Source organism: Lepus europaeus, chromosome 3, assembly GCF_033115175.1.
Source record: "Lepus europaeus isolate LE1 chromosome 3, mLepTim1.pri, whole genome shotgun sequence".
Taxonomy (NCBI): domain Eukaryota; kingdom Metazoa; phylum Chordata; class Mammalia; order Lagomorpha; family Leporidae; genus Lepus; species Lepus europaeus.
This window is the reverse complement of record NC_084829.1, coordinates 17,392,929-17,414,359: the sequence shown is the minus strand read 5'-3', so window position 1 is coordinate 17,414,359 and position 21,431 is coordinate 17,392,929. Positions and strand designations below refer to the sequence as shown.

At 48.2% G+C, this 21,431-nt stretch overlaps 1 protein-coding gene across 2 annotated transcripts in view; it reads left to right on the top strand.

Moving 5' to 3' along the window:
- CARMIL1 (capping protein regulator and myosin 1 linker 1) overlaps positions 1-19,765 on the top strand; it is a 318,527-nt gene extending 298,762 nt beyond the window's left edge. Inside the window, exons 33-38 of one of the 2 annotated variants that reach the window (XM_062185167.1) lie at positions 1,047-1,473; positions 4,175-4,259; positions 6,209-6,421; positions 9,723-9,863; positions 12,224-12,373; positions 18,738-19,765. In XM_062185167.1, coding sequence (XP_062041151.1) covers positions 1,047-1,473; positions 4,175-4,259; positions 6,209-6,421; positions 9,723-9,863; positions 12,224-12,373; positions 18,738-18,874 — 1,153 coding nt within the window. In that variant the 3' untranslated portion in view covers positions 18,875-19,765. The remainder of the gene's footprint in view (positions 1-1,046; positions 1,474-4,174; positions 4,260-6,208; positions 6,422-9,722; positions 9,864-12,223; positions 12,374-18,737) is intronic. The other variant, XM_062185173.1, reaches the window with a different exon arrangement.
- The last annotated feature ends 1,666 nt before the right edge of the window (positions 19,766-21,431 follow it).

The window sequence follows — 21,431 nt, the reverse complement described above, 5'->3', positions numbered from 1 at the left end:
GCCTCTTTCAATGTTGGTTACATTTAAGCAAGAATCCAAACCTTCTTTTTGGACTGGGCAGTGAGGGTTATCTAAGAATTATCTAAGGGGTTACTGAGCAGCTGTTACATAAGAATTATGCAAGGGTTATTTGGAGGTTCCCCCAAATTAAATAAGGCAGTCACCCACACCGGTCTCCAAGGAGAGCAGCTTTGTTGGAAGTTCCTATGCTCAGAGAGGCCCTTGAAGAGAGCATTTCAACATAAAATCCTCCCCCCTGCGTTCAGTCCCACCGCGGACACCTTCACACTACTCCGTGTGGTGATGGTGACAACATTGCATGTTGCTGTTTCCCAAGTCCAGTGGCTCAGCGCATCCCCCACACTGGAAGGGAGAGAGATTCCGAGACAGGAAATTCCATCCACTGCTTCACTCCCCAAGTGCCTGCAGCAGCCAGGACTTAGCCAAGGTGGAGCCAGGCACCTGGCACCCCATCTGACTGTCCTGTGTGGGAGGCAAAGACCCAAGGACATGAGCCATCACCTGCTGCCCCCACGGTAGGAAGCTGGAATCTGAGGCAGAGCTGGCACTTGAACCTAGGACCTTGGATATGAGATGCAGGTGTCCCAAGTAGTTCCTTAAGCACTGTGCCACATGCCCGATCCTTAAATCAACTTAATTTTTTTAAAGAGACTGCTCTTCCATCTGCTGCTTCACTCCCCAAATGGCTGTAATGACCAAGGATGGCCCAGGCCAAAACCAGGAGCCTGGAACTCCATCTGGGTCTCCCACATGGGTGGCAGGGGCCCAAGCACTTGGGCCATCTTCTGCTTTCCTAGGTGCATTAGCAGGGAGCTGGATTGGGAGTGGAGCAGCAGGGACTTGAACTGGCACTGTGATATGGGGTGCCGGGTTTAACCCACTGCGCCGTAACACCGACCCCTGGAGTCCACTTTGTAAAGTGCCTCTGTGTACTTGTTGCCTAACAGCAGCCTCCAGTTTTGCCTTTTTTGCCTGAGACATTTACAGTCAAACCAACAGAATCCGTGTCTCCGTGTGCCACGCAGGAGGTGCTCCAGCAGGGGGTCGGAGTCCCAGGAGCTTGGTGACGGAGATGAGAAGAAAAAGCGAGATTCTCGAAAAAGCGGCTTTCTCAACCTAATCAAATCCCGGTCCCGATCTGAGCGGCCGCCCGCGGCGCTGATGGCGGAGGAACCCTGCTCTCCGAAGGGCGCGAGCCGCAGCGCGGCAGGGGACCTTCCTAGGAAGGACGCCAGGGCGGCGGAACACAACGGCACGGCTGAGCGCACCGAGGAGATCAAAACCCCCGACTCGCTGGAGGAGAGTCAGGGGGAGGAGACGCCGAAGGCGGACCGCAGCGACAGCAGGGGCAGCCCGCAGGGCGGCCGGAGGTACGGCGTGCAGGTGATGGGCAGCGGGCTGCTGGCCGAGATGAAAGCTAAGCAGGAGAGGCGAGCTGCTAGCGCGCAGAAGGTGAGCCTGCCCTCGTGGCCTCGGCCTGGCCCTGGGTTCCGTGTGGGCCCCTCTTGGTTTCCATGGGTGCGAGAGAGATTTAAGAAAAAAAAAAAAAAAATCTGATGGCTCACCCACAACTCCCAAACGCAACACTGCCCGGAGGCGGGGCGGAGTGTTCCGTGGGGCCCTGAGCGCACAAGAGCAGGATGGTTTTCAGGTAGGACTGGTTGTGAAGACGCCGGCCTTGGCACACCTGCCCAGGTGCTTGCTGTGTGCCAGCGGGGAGAGACTGGCAGGTGAATCCACGTGGAGACCCGAGTGGGCTCTCAGACAGGAGGACCCCAGGCAGGGGACATGCTGAAGCATTATATAGACGTGGTGCATAGCTACTCCTGTTCCAGTCCACCAGATCCCTTACCAAATTCCAGATGTAAGAAACAAGAGTCAAACTATTCCGACAGAACTGAAGAGTTGACCCTTCTGTGGCTTGAAAGAAGAGTGTCATAGTTTAAAAATGGCCCAGCCCCCAAATCTGACACAAAGTATTATCTGTTCTTTGACTCTCCTTTTAAAATGTGCCTTTTCCCGTCCTTTCTCCTCTGCCGACTTGAAGGATTCTGCCCTTCCTGTCGTCATTAGGATAAGTGCACCCATGTGTACCTCGCATGTCAGTTGCTAGGCCACAGCTACCCTGAAGCTCGTGCAAAGCTAGCTTCTCCCAAGAAGGGGAAAGGTGCACATGTGTTTTGTGTGAAGTGTTGGGTTGAAACGGCTTGCTCCTTTCAATTCTGGATTTTCAGAATCATGAATAAGGCACCCAAGGAAATGTTTACATTTTAGTCCTTTTTACACATTTCTTTATAGCAGCGAATGTGCCGTTTTCACTATGAGCTGATTCTGAATCACTGTTCCCAGTGATGGAAAGCTGCTTTTCTGATGGAAAGATGAGAAGTTCCAGAGTGTCCTTTTCTGTGAACTTTGAATGTGACATGTTAATTGTCTCAAAGTGATGAAATTCTTGGTTTAGTGGTTTGGCCAAGGCTTGGATGAATGATCTCTTAGCGCCATCTTGTGGCAGTGGAAAGCAACAGCCCTCATGAAAAATCCGTAGCACTAAGATGATGCCCTGTTGGAATAATAAAGTTTGTCCAGGTTTAGCTTTGGGGTGTTTCCTCTTGAAATGCCAGGACTGCATCCTTTATAAAGGTCACGACCCTTGCCCCAGCAATAAGGATGCTGTTGATAAAGTATGTGGCATCTTATCCTTTCTCTGAGCTACGTTATTGTCTTGCATTTAGAGGAAAAGAACTGTGTGAAGACATGTCGTTTACCATTTATTAATGGAGCAGAGTGGTGGTTAGTGGATGCCTAGAGGCCATATTTTTCCCTGGGGGCCACCACATCAACTGCCTGCACAAAAACAATTGGCCCTTATTCTGCTGTCCTCTTTGGGATCTGTAAGCATCTTAGAAAGCCAGGGCTGAGATGCAAGCAAGCGAGGTGGCTGGGGCACAAAATGTAAGGCAGCCTTCCTGCAGACTCTCGCCCTGGACACCCAGGGCGGCCGGCACAGGCTTTCTTTCCTTGGGATCCTTTTTCTATAACGACACCAAGTTATGTGCCCGTGGTAGCTGGGTGCTTGTGTGCACATCCCTTCTCAGAGACCTGCCTGGTGTCGGCAGAGCGGAAGTGCACCTGTTACACTTTCCCAGAGCAAAACTCAGCCTGTCTGCCGTAGGATGCTGCCCTCTGACCCAGCCAGGGCCGATCGGCCAGTAGTGGGAGAGAGTCAGAGCTCACCTGTGTTTCCAGCGATTCTTCTGGTGTCACCAGGAACAGTTGAAAGCTGGGCGGCTGGCACCAGGTGTTTGCTATTTCTATTCATCAGGAAGCTATGGTGAGCAGGGATGAGCAGGTTGCCAGGGGACTGCCTCGGGAGGTCCCTCTGATTTTGCCGCTGGAGGGTAGATGTGGATCATCGTTGCCGATAGGAGCTTTGCCTGTTACTAAGCAGTCGTGGGCTTTCCCTGTCTTTTCTTGTATCTGAACACCTCACTCTCCTGGGCGTTTCTTCCCTGCAGGGCAACATAGCAGAATCCTGTCTATCCCTTGTGGCTCCTACTTAAGTCATTGGCATTAACCATGCATCTTTGCATCACAAATGCAGATTTTTAAAAATGAATTCTGACCTGCCTGTTCATTTGAACAATAGAGCCGTGTCCCAGGGTCCAGCCCTGATTTAGCATCCTCCCCACCCCCTTGTTGCATGTCGATGTGGGAAAGGTTTCCACTGCTTTTAAAATGAGATTTTTGGAAACCAGCTTGGAGAGGGGCCTGTGAGTTCTGGACCACAGGGGTCTCAGGTGTTTCCATCACGTGGAGTGTCTGAGGCTGCGGGCCCTGTGTGCAGGTTGCTTGGTGAGGAAAACAGCGTTGATGTCCCAGAACCCAGTGGTTCTCCTGGGCCCTGTGCACCTGGCACCTGTGAGGAAGCACCCCAGGAAACCGGCCACACCTGGGCACTCAGAGCAGAATGTGTTGCCCATAGCTGAGTCCCCATGGCGGCCAGCAGGGGGCGTGGTGGGGGGCAGTGGTGTCCTCCAGCAGAGGCTGGCAGACATGGTCCCCGCCTCCCTTACTGCCATTGGTTACCTGCTTTGTTTGGCCTTCTGCATTCAACGAACGTGCTCTCATGGGGGCTGGTGCTTGAATTTTCCAGAAGCTGGGAAACGACGCCTTCTCCCAGGATGCTTGCAGTCCAGCCCTGAGCAGCTCGGAGCAGCGGGCAGATGGAGGTGGGGCAGGTGAGTGGTGCAGTCGCCTGGGAGGGCCAAAAGGGAAAATAGAAACTGGGAGGCAGGAATGTTGGGGCCCAAGGGTCTTTCTCTTCTCTTGCCTTGGCCCCACCCATGGCATCCTCCTGCCTGGACTGGGCAACTTTTTCTGGTAAGGGAGAGGAGTCTGGTTTTCTTTTTGCCGATACCTCGTGAGTTGTGGGCGTTTTTGATGACGGAGGTGGAGAGGGGCGATGGGAACAAAGGTGATGTCTTCAAAAGTAAGCTCTGCGTGGTTTGTTTGAGTGGGAGACGGGCGGCTGCGTCTTGGATCTGGGAGAATGATCTTGCCTTGCAGCATGAGTATGAATGAAATCCTGTATTCTTTGTTCCTGGGACTTTATATGTGTAATGAAAGCGTCAGATACGTCCCATGGAACCTGCAGGCACACGTGACTTGCACACTGCGCCAGGACCCTCACTTTGCTGTCGGAAGTTCTCGTGTTTCGCTTTACGTCTAGAGGCAAGAAGGACTGGACTCTAAGTCCCGGGTAACCAGCTTCATTTTGCTAGCAGTGCGATTACAGCAGCCGTGCGGGTGAGGGGAGCAGGTGCGGTGGCCTGTCTTGAGCTCTTCTCACAAGGCCCGAGCCTGTGACTTTCAGCCTGGTTCTGCTGCCTTGGAACCTGCAGCCAGAGCCCTGGCTGACCACAGGCTCAGCACCCCCGATCCAAAATGCAAACTTCTGCATCTGAAGCGTTCTGAGCACTTACAGGATCCTCACACCTGATGTCGTGTGTGGGTGTCCGACACAATGTTGCACGAAATTACCATCAGGCAGAGTGTCTAAGGTGTATCTAAAGCATCAGTGAATTTTGCATCTAGACATGGATCCCTCCTCCACGATATCTCATTATGTGTACCCAAATATTCCAAAACTAAGTCCAAGACACTTATGGTCTCCAGCATTTCAGAAGAGGGGCAGTCAACCTGTTTTGGTCTACAGTTTGTTGTACCCTTGCCTTACACTAGATGTGAGAAATTTCTAGAGGCTTCAGATGCACTACGAACAGCTGTTCTGGCAGGCAGGTTAGATGCTGCATTCCATATTGGAGGGCCTGGGTTTGAGTCCTGGCTCTGCTCCCAAGTCCAGCTTCCTGCTGATGCACACCCTGGGAGGCAGCAGACGGTGGCTCACGTACTTGGGTCCCTGCCACCCATCGGAGAGACCTGGATGGAGCTCCTGGCTGCTGGCTTCAGTTGGACAGGCATGGAAGTGGTGAACCAGCAGATGGGAGATCTGTCTCTCATCTGTCCACCTTTCTAATAGAATAGATAAATAATTTTAGGGAAGTTCTTAAAGATGAAACCCAGCACTTCTCTTCATAGCTGGTTGTGGAGCCTTTCACTCTGGAGTAGTCCTGTTTGCCGTCTCTGCAGTAGTCAGGGGGCGCTGTGGCGCAGCGGGTTAACACCCTGGCCTGAAGCGCCAGCATCCCATATGGGTGCCGGTTCTAGTCCCGGCTGCTCCACTTCTGATCCAGCTCTCTGCCATGGCCTGAGAAAGCAGTGGAAGATGGCCCAAGTCCTTGGGCCCCTGCACCCATGTGGGAGACCCGGAAGAAGCTCTTGGCTCCTGGCTTCGGATCGGCACAGCTCCAGCCAATTGGCGAGTGACCCAGTGGATGGAAGACCTCTCTCGCTTGCTTTCTCTCTGCCTCTCCTCTCTCTGTGTAACTTTGACTTTCAAATAAATAAATAAATCTTTAAAAAAAAAGTACTATAAGGTTTGTTGCTTTCCTACAAAGAATTGTAGTCTTCGCCAGCACGTCTTGATTCTAAGAACACTCCAGAATAGCATGTGTCTGTGTTAATAGCTGTGATGAGAAATGATAGTGAGTGATTGTGGCTGTGTATCAGACTTCCTGCCTCCGACTGTGAGTGTGACCCTTGCTTTCTGTACCCATTTTCATTCTAGTGGCTAAACCGCACCCAGGTCTTGCAGAGAACCGCTTCAGTTTGGGAACTCCGGAGAAGAACAGCAAAGCCGACCCCCGGGCGGAGGTGGGCACGAGGTCTCGCAGCCTGTCCAGCACGCCAACCAGCCCCAAGCCCCTGCTGCAGTCGCCGAAGCCTAGCCTGGCCGCGCGGCCCACCATCCCACAGAAACCCAGGAGCTCCTCGAGGCCTGGTAAGGGTTCTGCGCTGGGCCCAGGTGGCTTCCCGGGGCCCACTGGGGCCGTGGGTGGTTTCCGAGGCTGCTGCAGGAGGCGACTGTGCAGGCCGTGCAGGAAGCTGCACAGGTGGTGAGGGCCAAGGGCTTCCTTTGTTCAGCCCCAAGGCTCACCATGTGGGAGGGCCTGGGGTTGAGCCTGTGCCTGCTTTCAGGGTTGCAGGTGGGCTGGGGGCGAGCCTGACCCATCAGTCTGGGCCCGTGGCCCTGTGCACTGCTCAACTCTCCAAAGCCTGTCTCCAGGGCTCAGCCCTTCCAAAGGCTGCCTTCAGAGTAAGAAGGCCACAGGTGGGAAAACACAGCTCCTCTGTGTCTGAGCCACCTTCTGTGACACAGCCAAGGATTGGTCCAGGGCTTTTTGTTTCTTTTTGAATTTTTGCAATAATGTATTTTAAGTTTACTTTATAATCACAGGCTCAATGTACCACTAAATAAAGAATTCAACAAGTGAAAAGAGAAGGACCTGTTCACCAGGAATATACACCAGGGCTATAAACAGTGATCAGATCCCAAGATGTCAGTTTCACTGATATACATTACACTTGTTTTTGGTACTCTGTATGTTAGCTACCACAAATCAGAGAAAACATGTGATATTTGTCTTCTTGAATTTGGCTTGTATTACTAAGCATAATGGCCTCCAGTTGCATCCATTTTGTTGCAAAAGACAGGATTTCATTCTTTTTGATGGCTGAATAGTATTCCATCGTTTATGCATACACCACATTTTCTTTATGTAGTCATCAATGATGGACATATGGTTGAGCCTATATCTTAGCTGTCGTGAGTTGAGCTGCTGTAAACATGGAGGTGCAGGTAACTTTCACATGCTGATTTCATTTCCTCTGGTTAAATTCCCAGGAGTGGGATGGCTAAGTCATATGGCAGATCTGTGTTTAGATTTCTGAGGCATATCCACACTGTCTTCCATAATGGTTGTACTAGTTTGTATTTTCTCCAACAGGGGGTTAGGGAACCTTTGTCGCCACATCCTCACCGGCAAATTAAAAATATGTTATCACAAAAACTAAAATATTGAGAAAGGAAGGAGGGAGGGAAGAGTTGTTGTCATCCGTGTCACGCGCTGTGCTGAGGGCTTTCACGAGCCTGAGCTCCCAGCACCCTCAGCGCCACACCAGCTTACGGAAGAGGCGTGTGAGGGGCAGGGACGCGAGGTTGGCCAAGTCACAGCACCGTGCAGGCGCTGGGCACAGACTGCGCCCACTGCAGCAGTGCCCACTCCTCCTGTGGCTCTCCCAGCACAGGCACGCCGTAGTGGGTGACGTCGCCGGGGTGGTTCAGCGTGCAGACGGTACGGGTGCATAAGAAGCAGGGAGCTTCCTGTGTGCCACTCTCCTTCCACGTGGGCGACTTTGCTGCTTTTGCTCCCACATCCCCTTCACTTCCCCAGTGACCAACCAGAGCAGTTCTTGCTGGCCCACGGCCCTTTGGTCCCTTGAGAAACTGGGGGACTGTCTCCAAAGAGAGGTCCCCAAGAAGAGGGAACACAGGGGTCACTTCAAGGAACTAATGCTTGAAGCAGGTCACTCAGGACTTCTTAGTTCTGTTCAGACTTTTCCACACACTGAGGTTCATTATGAAAAGGAAGACGTATGATTTTCTTGGTGCCCACAAGTGTCTTCGTCACAGGAGTAGGGAGAGTGGATGCACAGAAAACGGTGAAAGCAAACTTTGATAGCATATCACCCCTCGAAAGATTTGCTTCTGCCATGTCGCATCTGCAAGGTGTGTGTGTGTAGTCTGAAGCACAGAAACATTCTTACAAACTACGTGCAATTGTTTCGTAGAGTGTTCTAGTTCGCGGTTGCTAATGCTGACTTTGAAGCTAGCCTGCGTTCCCCATATCGTATGGCAAGAGGCTTTTGTTTTCCATTTATTTACTGAGTATATTCGTTTATTGCATGGTCCTTTGTTGAGAGCTGTGTTCCCTAACAAATGCTTTTATGGAGCTTGAGAACTGAACTGTCCCGCCCCTTTTCTTCTCCACCGCGGTTCTGAGAGATGTCAGGGCCGTCCGCTCTTGTCCTACCCCACGGTAGTCCCCAAGTTTAACTAAAATACCTGTGAGGAGCGTGCGGACAGGAAAAGGTTTATTTTGGCTTGCAGCTTGGCGGTTTGCAGCCCAGGTTCCGGTGGCCCATTAGTCTGGCCGCCTGGTGGAGGCTTGCAAGAGCGGAGCAGGTGTGGCAGAAGGAGCGCATGGTGAACCAGGAAGCAGGCGCCAAGCTCGGCTTAAATCACCAACCCTCTCATGAGAACTGCCTTCTGAGGGCACGCCCCCAGAGATCTAAGGTCGCCCACCTACCAGAAGCCACAATGAGAGCACGTCCCCGCCCTTAATCCAGCGACTGTGAACAGGAGACTTTGCGGGTGAAGTGTCGGCATCAGTCTGGGAGTCAGGTGATGCTCAGTCCAGATCACCTGCTTATGTAGTGAAGCAAGGGGGGTGCGAGGCTGGAGAGCACATGGCTGTGGGCTGTCTTACCGTGATGGACACACACACACACATGCACATATGGACATGCACACATGTACACGGATACACACACACAGTCGTGCACACACACACACCAACTCGAGAGTTCTGGTTACACAGCAAAGAAAGGAGCCCAGTTCAGTAAATCCTTTCAATTAGAGTGGGATGGCTCTGGGTTTAGAATTAAGAGATGAGCACTCTGGTCCTGTTTTGTTTTTGAGCCTGGTGGGCCATTTAGTTTCTTTTGTCTAGTGATCAAAAAACAAAACAAAAAAATCCTTTCTGTGGCAAAGTCCCTGGGCTTCCACATTATTTTTAGTGATGTCAGTGTCTGTGTGTGGTACATGCACCCAGCTGCAGGCGTGAACATCTGTGTGTCTGTGTATCCGCTGTCACTGCCTCACTGGCCTGGACAACAGGTAAGGCTGATGGGTTATAAATATTACATATTTTAAGAAGCTTAGGCAGCCTTTGTGTTTGAGACAGAGGAAATGTGGTTCATTTGCAGACAGGTTGAAATTCTGCACCTGCACGATCAATTCCCATCTATGCAGATTTTAACCTTTGATAAGCAGGTGTTATTTTGTGGGTGTGACTTCAAGCAAAGACACAAAACTAATTTCTTTTTTGGCCAATCTTTTTTATATGTTGTTTTCTGGTATGTGTTTTTAATGACTCATTTGTTTTGGAAGACTTGCCTGGCTCATGGTCATGGAATCCAGACTGGGGAACAGCTTGATTCGTGTGTTTGTTTCTCCGTAGAGGACCTCCCAGACTCTCCATCCGGCCCTAGCTCCCCTAAAGTGGCTCTTCTTCCGCCTATCCTGAAAAAAGTTCCTTCCGACAAGGAGCGAGACGGCCAGGGCAGCCCCCAGCCCAGTCCCAGGACATTTTCCCAGGAAGGTAAGGAACCTTCGGGTCTGCTCTTTCCAGAGGGTCACTCCAAAAGGAAGGAATTAACCCTGCACTTAGGAACATCTTTTGGATCACATTTTTTGGAACCAGAATAGTTTTTTAGGTTGGAAACTTGATTCTCAAGTATTATTGATAACATTGGGTCTTAAAGAAGAATGAGAAGCGTAATCAGTAGATACATCAGAACCTGGTCTGTGACCTATAGATTTGTAGATCTCGTTATTTACAAGAACAGCTCCCCCCAGTGGCCGTAAATCACTGGTGCTGTGGTTCAAGAACAGCCCACCCTGACCCGAGAGACCCTGCAAGGCAGTGCTCTCCGGATCATGAGGTCACACAAGCCCCACTCCCAGAGGTGCTGCACCTGCACAGACACCCTCGGGGCATCATCTCCCCGTTCTACTCCAGCAGGTAATCCTGCCCCTGGAGTGCTTCCTCCTAGGATCATCCTGAGTGACTACCAGCTGTAATCAGAGGTGGGGCGTGGTTTGGTGGCTTCTGCTCAGTGCCATTTCTTTCACTCTCCTCCCCCCTTGTTTTCAATGCTCCATTGACTTTACGGTTCTGTCCTGCGTAAAAGGTAAATGCTATCTCCAAGGGCCACCCCAATCTTAGAGTCGCACGAGTCACCATCTGGGTCCAGATGGCTCTCATTGTGGTTTGGAGCTGCTGTTTTGTTTGCGGTTTGTTCGATGCTTCAGAATGCTTTGATCTCTCTGGCTCTGCTCTCTTCCCAGAATGGCTTACTTTTCCTTTACTGGTAATGGTCTTGGGTTGAAGTTTACTGGAGATGTTGCTGAGAACTGTCTCTGTGGCTTGGGAGTTTCATAAAATAACATTGACTACTTTCTCATCCCAGCTTGCAGATTTCTTTTGTGGGTAGATGCTTCACTCCCCTTTTGCCCACAGATAGAAGACAGTGGGGTTTAGACAGAAGCTGATAAAGCTGTCAAATGGAGAGACTAAAGCCGCGAATGGTGTGTCAGGTGTCCACGGAGTAGATGATCACAAGGTTCAGGAGCAGAGCCAAAATCTTAGAAGAGTTAGTGCCAAGGGAGGAACCTTGGTGGGACCCGGTCAGGGTGAACTGAGCCAGCAGGTGCCCCCTGAGAGCCCTTGTGGACCACATTTTACCCCTCCCCCAGCCTACCCTCATTTCCCCCCTTTCTGGAACTGCTCACTGACACCTTTATGGTTTAAGGAAACCAAGAAAATGCCTGGGAGAATCCTGTTGGAGAGAAATAGGGGAGGCAGGGAAGGAAATGGTAGTGGTTAAGGAGGAATGTTCATCTTGTCAAAGCAATCAACATTTTAATGGATTTACCAAATTAAAAAAAATCAGGAGGTTGGATAAAAATTATTGTTTAAACATTTTTGAGAAAATTGGTTTTCTGAATGCCTGTGCTTGATCAAAACACAGCCTGGAATAGTCCGTCGGCCTCATAAGTGAGGATGTGTCGCGAGCCTCTCTCCTTAACAAAGTGGGTGAGATACTGGATGCCACAAATAGGCACTCAGCTGCCGTGAAAATTTTCCGTGTTCCAACTTTCCCAGGACGTTGGAGATGGAATGAACTGTTATTCAGATGTTTCAGGGTTTCAGGGATAGATGTTTTGACTCTCTTCCTCGATCCCCTAAGGAGAGAAATTCAGGAAGGGTTCACACCCCCTCTCTCCAGAGCTGGAGAGAGCATTGGTTTCCCATCTGGGATCCGGAATAAGCTTATCATAGGGATTGTGCTGATGTAGCACTTCCGTTGCTCGGAGCTCTATATGAGTTCTGAGTACAGCTTGTCAATGTCCAAGGTAGTCGGACTTGAACTTCATCCTGTTTCTTTGCTTGTCTGCTAAGGTAACCCGAGAGCCGTAGCCACTTGTGCGCCCGGTCTTTTTCCTTAGAAGCTGTTCCTCTCGTGCTCGCTCCTGTTTTCTCGTGTAGCATTCACGCTGGTTACTTCCTTCCCTTGTTCTGTGCTTCCCTGGACTAGCGTGCCCAACTCATTTCTGAAACAGGTAAATTGCTATGTTCTTCTAGATGGTTGCATAGTGAATGTGATTTTCATTCATCCATTGTGGAATCTAAATGGTGACACCAGGCCTTTCTGTTAATACCTTTTTGGGGCAAACTCAGAGCTCACCTCATTTTGCACGATGTTCCCATAATGTTGGCTGTTGAGTTCTACAGATAATGGTGAATCTGCCAAGGACCAACACTGTAGGTTCCTGGACTCTTAAGTGGGATGGGTGAACTGATTTTTAATCTTTCATATTAATATTTTTTTAAAGATTATTGTCAGCACATCGATGTATCTGCTAATGTAAAGGGTAAATTGAATCCATTTTCCTCAGTAGTGCAAAGAGGAGATTATTACAAAAGGCATTCAGATCATGGCAGTGGCAAGCCTTCCAGTGGAGGGAAAAGAGCTGCAGAACTGTACCCCGCCATTGCAGAAGAGGAAGTGACTGCAATTGGGCACAGGAAGTCACAGCCAACAAATGGTTAGAGCCTTCGATTTTCATCCCTCGCTGACCCACAGCTTAGGAACTGGCACTAACAAAAACAAACTTTAATTGAGTAACTTATATTGTGGGACGGGGCAGGGATTAGGCATACAACAGATGTGGGGAGATGTTTTTGTTTTATTGGGATGTTTTGGTTTGTTTTTCTCCTGAATGGCAATGGAATGATCTTTCCATTTGAGACAAAAAAAATATTGACTTAAAAATCTAAACTTAGAGATTCTTATGAGGAGGATCAGGTTACTTTGGTGACTTGTCCTTTCAAATTTTTGTGATCCTGAGGTTTATTTTTGTATTTGGGGTCATGCTGCCTGGTCTTCTCCTTTATATCTTTACTCTTCTGTATGGTCTCAGCTAGCATTGGATCAGAGAGCCTCAGAGTAACAGTTTACTCGCCAGAGGGTACTGTCTGAACACCTCAGACTTTTGTAGAAGGGATGAATGAAAAGCCCCTCGTTGCAGACCTGGGGTCATGCCCGTGATCTTTCAGTGGACATTTTATGATTCTTTGTCAAGAAAGAAAAAGCACCAGTTTTCAGGTGTCAGCAGTCTCTGTTGACCCTGTCTTCCATTTGGTGCTCTAGCAAGCTCTAGAATGTTCTGTACAGGTAAGAACAATTCCACGAGACAAAAAGACACGTTTCAAATTAACTTTAACCTCCAGTGGGAGATGTTAGAACAAGCATTGCTAACTCACAGGAAATGGCTTCTGTGACTAAATTAAATAAATTTCCTAAATGATGCTTCTGCTCCCTGGTTGGCAAGTTTCTATAAATATGGCTTAAAAACTCATTTAAGGAAAATCTTAGTATCTTAGAAGAAGAAGGAGTCATATATTTTAAAGTGTCCTTAAAGGAATTCTACCCTTGGAATGAGACTCCTTCCTTTGTGTAAGACTTTATCGGGTTTAATGCAGGTGTGTTTAGATCCCCCTAGACTAGGTGAATGGCCCAGCATTCTGGTTCTAACTCCATGCCCTCACTCCTTCCTAAGAAACTGTTTCGGAAGACAAGTTAATGGGCATGATCTTTTTGTAGGGACAAGTTATCTTCATGGCAAAAGGTTAAACCTTTCTCACCCTTGAGCACATTATAAAGATAATAAATTTATGATCTATCTCACAGCTCAACAGCCCAGTGAGTTAGGAAACCTCAAGTGGGAACTATTGTTTATAAGAACTTCCCTTGATATGGATAAAACAAAACAAAACAAAACAAAACAAAAAAAACAAAAACAGAAGAGCATTTACCAACTAGTCACCAGCATCAATATATTGAGTCTGTCTTCTCAGCCAACACCATTGGATGACCCACGTGCTCTTGCTTGCCTGGTATTGGGGTACAAACTAGCCAGATGATGGGGTGATGTTAAGGACACCACCCACAGCATAAAGCCAAGACTGCAGATCGTATAAGGAAAGAACATTCTGTTTTGGGCCAGGTAACAGCCACCCCAGGGAAAACTGATGCTGTTGGTTCTTTGCTTTTAAAGGATTTCCCACGTGGTAGATTTGTTTGCACACGTGGTTATAATAGAAGACAATTAGATTTCTTGCTGAGAATATATCAAGTCAGAATCTCTGTCTCTACATTGCTTTCTTGTTAAGGATATCTGAGATTACAAAGAGGTTTCTGGATCCTAGAAATTTACATTTGAATTATCATACTCTTGGACTTACACCACTTGATTGTTGACAGAGCACTCTTGATGTCGGATTCTGTCTTGGGAGCCACAGAAATCACTTTCTGTCACATACAAAGAGTGCCCCTGGTGTCACATTGATCATCCAGTAAGGCTTTGAGTCAGAGTGAAAAGAGGATGCTGAACACAGATCAGCCAGACCACAGAAAGGCAAGAAGGCGAAACTGTGTGTCTATCTCAGATTTTCCCATGACCCCGTTAGCTGAAATCTGCTTGTGATGGACTGCAGCACATTTTGATGGAGTTAAATAGGACCATCTTATATTTGCTTTTCTGCTTTGATTTCTTGAAATCAAAACCATTTCTCTGGCAGGCACCAAAAAGTCGTTTTTACAGGAGTTTCAATTAAAGTAACTTTGTGTCTAATATTTTAATATTTTTTTGTTAGTGCCAATTCTAGCACTTGACTCTCTCCACCTTTGAGAACTGCATAGCAGTCTGCTTTCTGAATAGTTCTTGGTTAAAAACACAGCATTTGGCAGAGCAATTACTGCACCCACGGCGTGGACTTTCCTTAAAGTCTTTAAGAGCAGCTTTGTTGACACTGAAACAGTTGTTAAATTTCCTAAATGATGTATTCATGAGACAAACAGAGGCTATTGTTCTCAAAGCATGCTGCGTGGTTTTTTTCTTTATTTTTTATCACGGTTATTATGTTTAATTGTGTGTATTTAAATATTGATTTGACAGGTAAAATGCTTAATTTCTTTCACTGGAAGTATTTGTGACCACATCTTTTGAAATTCATATCATTTTCTCTCTACATTGAATTATAAGCTGTGATGTTTTGTTAGAGTCTATGCTATTTTCTTGACGAAAATAGATGGCTTCGGCTTCATATGTGTTGTAATGGAACCGGATCCTCAGGTTCCTTTGATGTGTTGCTTGCTTCTTCCATAACCAGCCTGCAGCCAGCAAACAGTTTACCGTCTGTAAACCAGTGCTGTGTTCCACTTTCCCCACTAGATCCAGGTCCCACTTTCCCTTTATGAGTTCTTCAAGAGAAATTCTAACAATCAGTTGCGTTTTTGGCTCTAGCTAGAAAGTATGAAAGATCAAAGCCAACTACAGAATATTATCTTGCATTCATCATCATGTTTTTATCCAGGAAAATTTGGATATCAGCGCAACTTACAATGAAGTAAATCCCAAATTTTCATCTGAATCTAATTCAGAGTTTGTATGCATGTTTCAGAAGGTTTTTAATTACCATGCATATATTTGCATATATGCAATATGAAGAGTCAAATCATCTTCAAGAGTGACAGACTCCATACCGGAGGCTGTCTGTACTGATGACTGCCAGTGTAGACAGGATAGAAACATGCAGGGAGTGTTTGTGTGGAGTAGGTCACCTGCTCATTTACTGGAGTGTCTCTCATCACAGTTTTAATGGCACACAGAATGGTAACAAATACGTGCATTGACAGGATGGAGACACTCCAACCCTCTTAACTGTAATAAAGGCTTGCATTGAAGAAATGTAGTAGGACAAGCTGATTTTAAGATTCTTCCCCCTGTATAAGATTAAACATTCAATGAAGCTCCTTACAAGGAAGTCGAAGTAGAGTGAATTAGTAAAAACTCAGAATTGGAAAATATTTTTAAAATGAATTCTAGAGCTTTGAGTTTGAAGCAGGCCTAGTTGTATTTAGACCATCCTTTAATGGAAACTGACCGAAGCAGCTTGAACATAATTGTGATCAGCATCTGAACTACATGCAATCCGGTGGGTGCTCCTATGGCTCAGAAAGCAAACTTCAGCTGGAGAACTTTCTCCTACAAAGTTGTTCGCACAGGGGCCTGTGAGAGGGCTGGAAGTTGGGAGGCCCAATGTTTTGGTTTCCGCATTCACCACGTTTGTTGGGACTTGCACGGGTGGCTCTCATATGCTTCGGTTTTCTAGCTGGTGAGATATGCTTACCTGTAACACTAAGGCTGTGTCGGCCTGCACTCGTCTCATTTTCACATGCACATTCACAGGTGGGAGAGTTGAGTCAACGCAGGTGAACATACGTAGTGTGAAGTTTTAAACAGTGTCCCCACCAGGGTGAAAGGCTGTGATAGCCCTCTTGAAAGGACAGCTCGTTTTCCCTGTCAGTCACCATGTTGGGCAGATCGCAAGTCTGGCAGTGGTTCTGTGTCACGGACCCAGAAACCGGGGTGTTAATGTCTGTTTACTGCACCTTCCCCATTCCCCCACCACGCTGCCCCTGAATCCCCGGATCAGTGACCTGGGAGAACGGACCCCTGGGTGGGGGCAGAAGGGCTGTCTGCTCTTTGTTGGAAGACCCCTAGGTTGGGTTCCTCTAAATTTCAGCCGCACTTGCTATCAAGATCTTAGCGTTATCAGAGCTTTTAATCTGTGACATCGACATCTTGGGCTATATAAATGTCCTCATTGGTAGGCAGTGCCCATGTCACATCGTCATGGAAAATGGATTTCCCCTTGGGACTTCCAGGAAACAAGAGTAGGAAATGTTTGTTGACTGTTTTAACCTAAGAATTAGAAGAAATACATTGTAGACAAATGAGCAGTGTTCCACCATATTTATTTCTTCCCTCAAATCTGTAGTGTTGGAAATTTATTTTTGAGTCATTTGATGTAGGGGAACAACTTATTTTTAAAACAGAATGGAAGCCTTTTCTAGCAGCTATCACAAGTAATGTTGGGATCTGTTGCCAGGTATCTTCAAGATGGAAGTATTAGAAATCTTCTCCATTTTCCCCTGTTCTTAGTACATGCAGAGGCTGATAACTTAAGGGCCTCTTTGTGTTATTATGAAATTGGTTTATGATAAGGGCAAGATATTTATAGAATTTTTTTTACCTTCTTCTTCAAACCTACCATTTTAACAGCTTTCAAAGGACTTTTCAAACAGGTGCTCTTAATTTTAACCAACCTGATACTTCAAAAGTGAAAATTACAATTTCTATTTGCTGCTTTCTTTCCCCTCTGAGAATTAGCTCAAAGCTGGTAAGTAAAAAAGAAATAAAAACTTAAAAAAGAACATTCATGATGAGATTTCAAAGTTTTTTTTTTCTTTTCAGAATTTTGTGTGATTTCAGTTTTTTTTTTTTTTTTTGACAGGCAGAGTGGACAGTGAGAGAGAGAGACAGAGAGAAAGGTCTTCCTTTTTGCCGTTGGTTCACCCTCCAATGGCTGCTGCGGTAGCGCGCTGCGGCCTGCTCACTGCGCTGATCCGATGGCAGGAGCCAGGTGCTTCTCCTGGTCTCCCATGGGGTTCAGGGCCCAAGCACTTGGGCCATCCTCCACTGCACTCCCTGGCCACAGCAGAGAGCTGGCCTGGAAGAGGGGCAACCGGGACAGAATCTGGTGCCCCGACCGGGACTAGAACCCGGTGTGCCGGCGCTGCAAGGCGGAGGATTAGCCTAGTGAGCCGCAGCGCCGGCCCGTGATTTCAGTTTAATGCCCTAACCAGAAATTGAAATTTTAATTGTCTAGGGATCTGAATCTGGCCCTGACAACCGCTACAGTGGCAAGCAGAAGTCCTTTAGGGAGTTTGCATTGTGACTATTAGGATTAATGAACTCACACCCTTAAAGCACTCCGCAGTGGGCTAAAATTTAACTAGCCGGCTCCTGAGAAGATGAGGTCTTTAGTGTAATGCCAAAGGCAAAGTGCCCAGAGGTAGTAAATGAATCCTAGCTCGGTCCCAGCCCTGGAGTACTGTGTTCCGACTTGGATCAGTTGAACTTCTGGGTGATGATGTAGCTATGATCTGTTTTCTAAGCACAGACAGGGTGAGGACGTGGTATCTTTAGCTCACGTGGTGTCTATATGATAGACAAGGTGAGCCAAGTTTAATGACCCTGGATAATGAGGCTGGAGAACAGCATCCGACCCCTGTCCCCAGTCTGCCAGCAGTGGAGCCATGAGACAGCTTGAGTTTGTATCCTGGATCCGCAGGTGACAGTGGTGACACAGCAGAGGCCCAGTTCCAGCAATGATGGCCCCATCAGTGCTCTGTCACATCTCCTAGGATCCTTTCCATCCGTCATCAGAACAGGCACCCCTCATGGTACCTCTGTGACCAAAAGATGCAAAAGTGCCATCCGCACTACTTAATGCATTTTCCCAAGTCTTAAGGGCAGTGCTCTGAGAAAGGTCTGACAGAGATTCCCGGGGCCTGCCCTGACCTCTGACCCTGAAGCAGTGCTGGCCAGCCCTCCATCATCCGCGTTCACGGGGATGTCTGTCCAGCCAGCGCCCACCTGCTCACGGCATCTGCCCTGTTCTAGCAGGAGGGGGCAGCCGAGACTGCGCAGTCCGCTGCCAGGGAACCGCCTCTAGTGCCCCTTCCATCCTGTTTGTCACCTCTTTGCTTGCCCACTGCCCTCGCCCCCGGGGGTCCCACCTCAGATTCTCAGCAGCACCTGTGTGAGCCTCACCCTGTCGTAGACTGTGTCTGTGTGTGTCTTCTGGTGTTGGTCCTGTTTTTGTCGCTCTATTTTCAGTCTGTCTCGAGTCTCCAAACCGAATGGTAAGTGCTTCCCAAGAACGTTCAACCCGACCCCTGGCCCCAGCTTCCTGGGGTTTACGCAGCCCACCCCATGGTGGTTGGGCCACTGGCGTGACCTGTTCAGTAAACTGTCCCACTCCCCCCCCCTTCTCTTCCAGTGTCAAGGAGAAGCTGGGGCCAGCAGCCCCAGGAGCAGCAGGAACAGAAGCAGCGGCCCTCCAGCCGAGACGGGCATCACGGCAGCAAATCCAGCGACTCCGGAGAAGAAGCAGAGAAAGAGTTTATCTTCGTGTAAAGGCCGCCCTGCCGTGGTGTTGCCGCAGACGGGGACAGAGCAACACCCCTTAGTCCCAGACGCTCTCTTTGGTGCTTGATGTCTCCTTTCCTTCCTGCCACCCCCCGCCTCTTTTTGAATATAGAAACAGATTCGTTTCTTGGTAATCAAAGCACATTTGTTTGGTCTTTATCCAACCCTTGACATTTGATAACTTGATTTCTAAACATTCCTTCTTATGCCTTCAATGAAAGCCAGCGATGATTCCATGGGCCCTACTTGAATTTCTCCGAGGCAGCTACCGATGGCCCCACAAGGATGGGTTTTTGGAGGTAAACGACCTAACTGGACACACACAAGGGACAGCGTGCAGCCGACTGGGGAGCTGCTGAGTGTGCTTGTGTCGGAGCTGCACACAACTCGATATAGCAATTTATTCTTGATGTATGCAATTGCACATTGTAATTATATTAACAGAGCACACTAATGAATAATTTGTATAAATTATATATATTAGATCTTGGGTATGGTTTTTACATTCTCCCATGGGGAACTTCCTCCTTCCTGATGTGGAATTGTACATCTAAAGCTTGGTTGGTGACCTCTGCATACCATCAACAAGCACAGCTGAGATTGGAGTGAGAGGCCCGCGGCTGCTTCTCCCACGTGCCCAGATTACTGTATATAGTTGATTGGAATGAGGTTTTATGAATATTCATGTTTTTGGAGGCCTTTAATTTCTGTCTGCATATTAGCTTTTAATGTGTGATTTTAAGAGAGAATACTTTGACACCTGTAAAAAAAAAAATCAAAATACTACTCTTTATAAGACATTTCACAAATATTCACTTACATTACAAACGGAAGGTATTTTATTCATATGTATATTTATACCAATAAAATGATTTTACAAGTGGGATTCTGACCTTCTCCAAGTTGCTTTTCTGGGTGGGAGTGCTTTGGGATGGTGAATTTTGGTTTTCCTCTCCAAAATCCAGAATGGTCACAATTTCAATTACTCGATCTGGAACCATTATCTTCAAAAGAAGTGTAATTTGCTCGTTCTTCTGTCTCTCTGCTCTTGCCATTGGGGAGGGGGGGTGGAATATAAATTTTACTGAGAAGGGTAGAGAATTTTGAGTTTGATCCAGGTCCCAGTCTTAGGAAGGAAGCAGGTGTGAGAAAAGTCCTGTGAAAAGCCGCTTGGTGGTCTGCTGGGACAAGGGTCATGGAAGGTGAGGCTGGGTGATGGAAACCTTCCCCCTGCAGCCCCCCACGGATGGGTTCCTGGCATATGAGAGGGGTGAGCACGTGTTTACTGCCACTAACGACTTCCTGAGGGCAGGGGGACATGGGATCATGTCCTCCAGTTGTGACACCGTGTCCAGCTGTGGCTCCCCGGGAGTGGGAACCGATTGCTCTAAAGCTGCCCAAATGAGGGATGCTTACGAAGTCGAAGACCGGCATGGGGACTCGGCACACAGGCTGTGGGGAAGGCGCCCCTACCCAGGTGCGTACAATACAGTAGGACAGAGCATACGCCCATGGCAAACAGTACTGTGGAGGCGAGAAGCTCTGTGTGATGCTCAGGAAGCCGCAGAGGAGGCCATTTGTGCAAAGCATTGAAGTCATCAATACTTTGATGAGTGCCTGATTCTTAGTTGTACCCCGTGTAGTGTATGGTATGACCTGTGGTAGACCATTGATTGGAGTAATGGGAGATACAGAAAGTGCTGGGCCCCGGAGCAGTCAAGGAGTTATTTAGAATCGCATGTGATGTCAAAGCACACATGCTGCTGGTTGGTTCTACCCTCCTGGGTTTGAGCACAGGAGCTATTGAGAAGAGGGAGAAGGCCAGAGGGCAGATCACCTTGGTGCTTTCTCAAGGAGGTAGAACTTGGCTCCATGGGCAGCAGGAATCACGTGTATTCTGGCCAGAACCACTGGCCTCTCCACTTCTCTAGAGCAGAAGCAGCGGCTTTGGCCAAAGGTTGCTGAGCTTGTTCTTACTGCGTGCCTGGTGCGTTGGGGCCTTCACCGACAGCCATTAACAAAGGAGCCTGGCCTGGGGCCTGCACCAAAGTGCAGTAGGTTAATCCTCCGCCTGTGGCGCTGGCATCCCATGTAGGTGCCAGTTCTAGTCCCAGCTACTCCTCTTCCCATCCAGCTCTCTGCTATGGCCTGGGAAAGCAGTGGAGGCCCTGTGTGGGAGACTAGGAAGAAGCTCCTGGTTCCTGGCTTCAGATTGGTGCAGCTCCAGCCGTTGCGCCCATTTGGGGAGTGAACCAGCGGAAGCAAGACCTTTCTCTCTGTCTCTTCCTCTCACTGTAACTCTACCTCTCAAATAAATAAATAAAATCTTAAAAAAAAAAAAAAAGAAATAGAGCCTGACCTTTTCCCTTCAGATGAGAGAGCAGGAAGAACCACTTGCAAACAACATCACGATTTGTTGGCCCAACTGCTGGTCCAGGAGAGCCACCTGCTGCTGATGTTCTAAGCTCTAGATGGAATCCTTATCCTGCAGGACATGGGCTGGAAAGATTCAAGGTACTGGAGAGCCTGAATTGCAGAAAAAAAA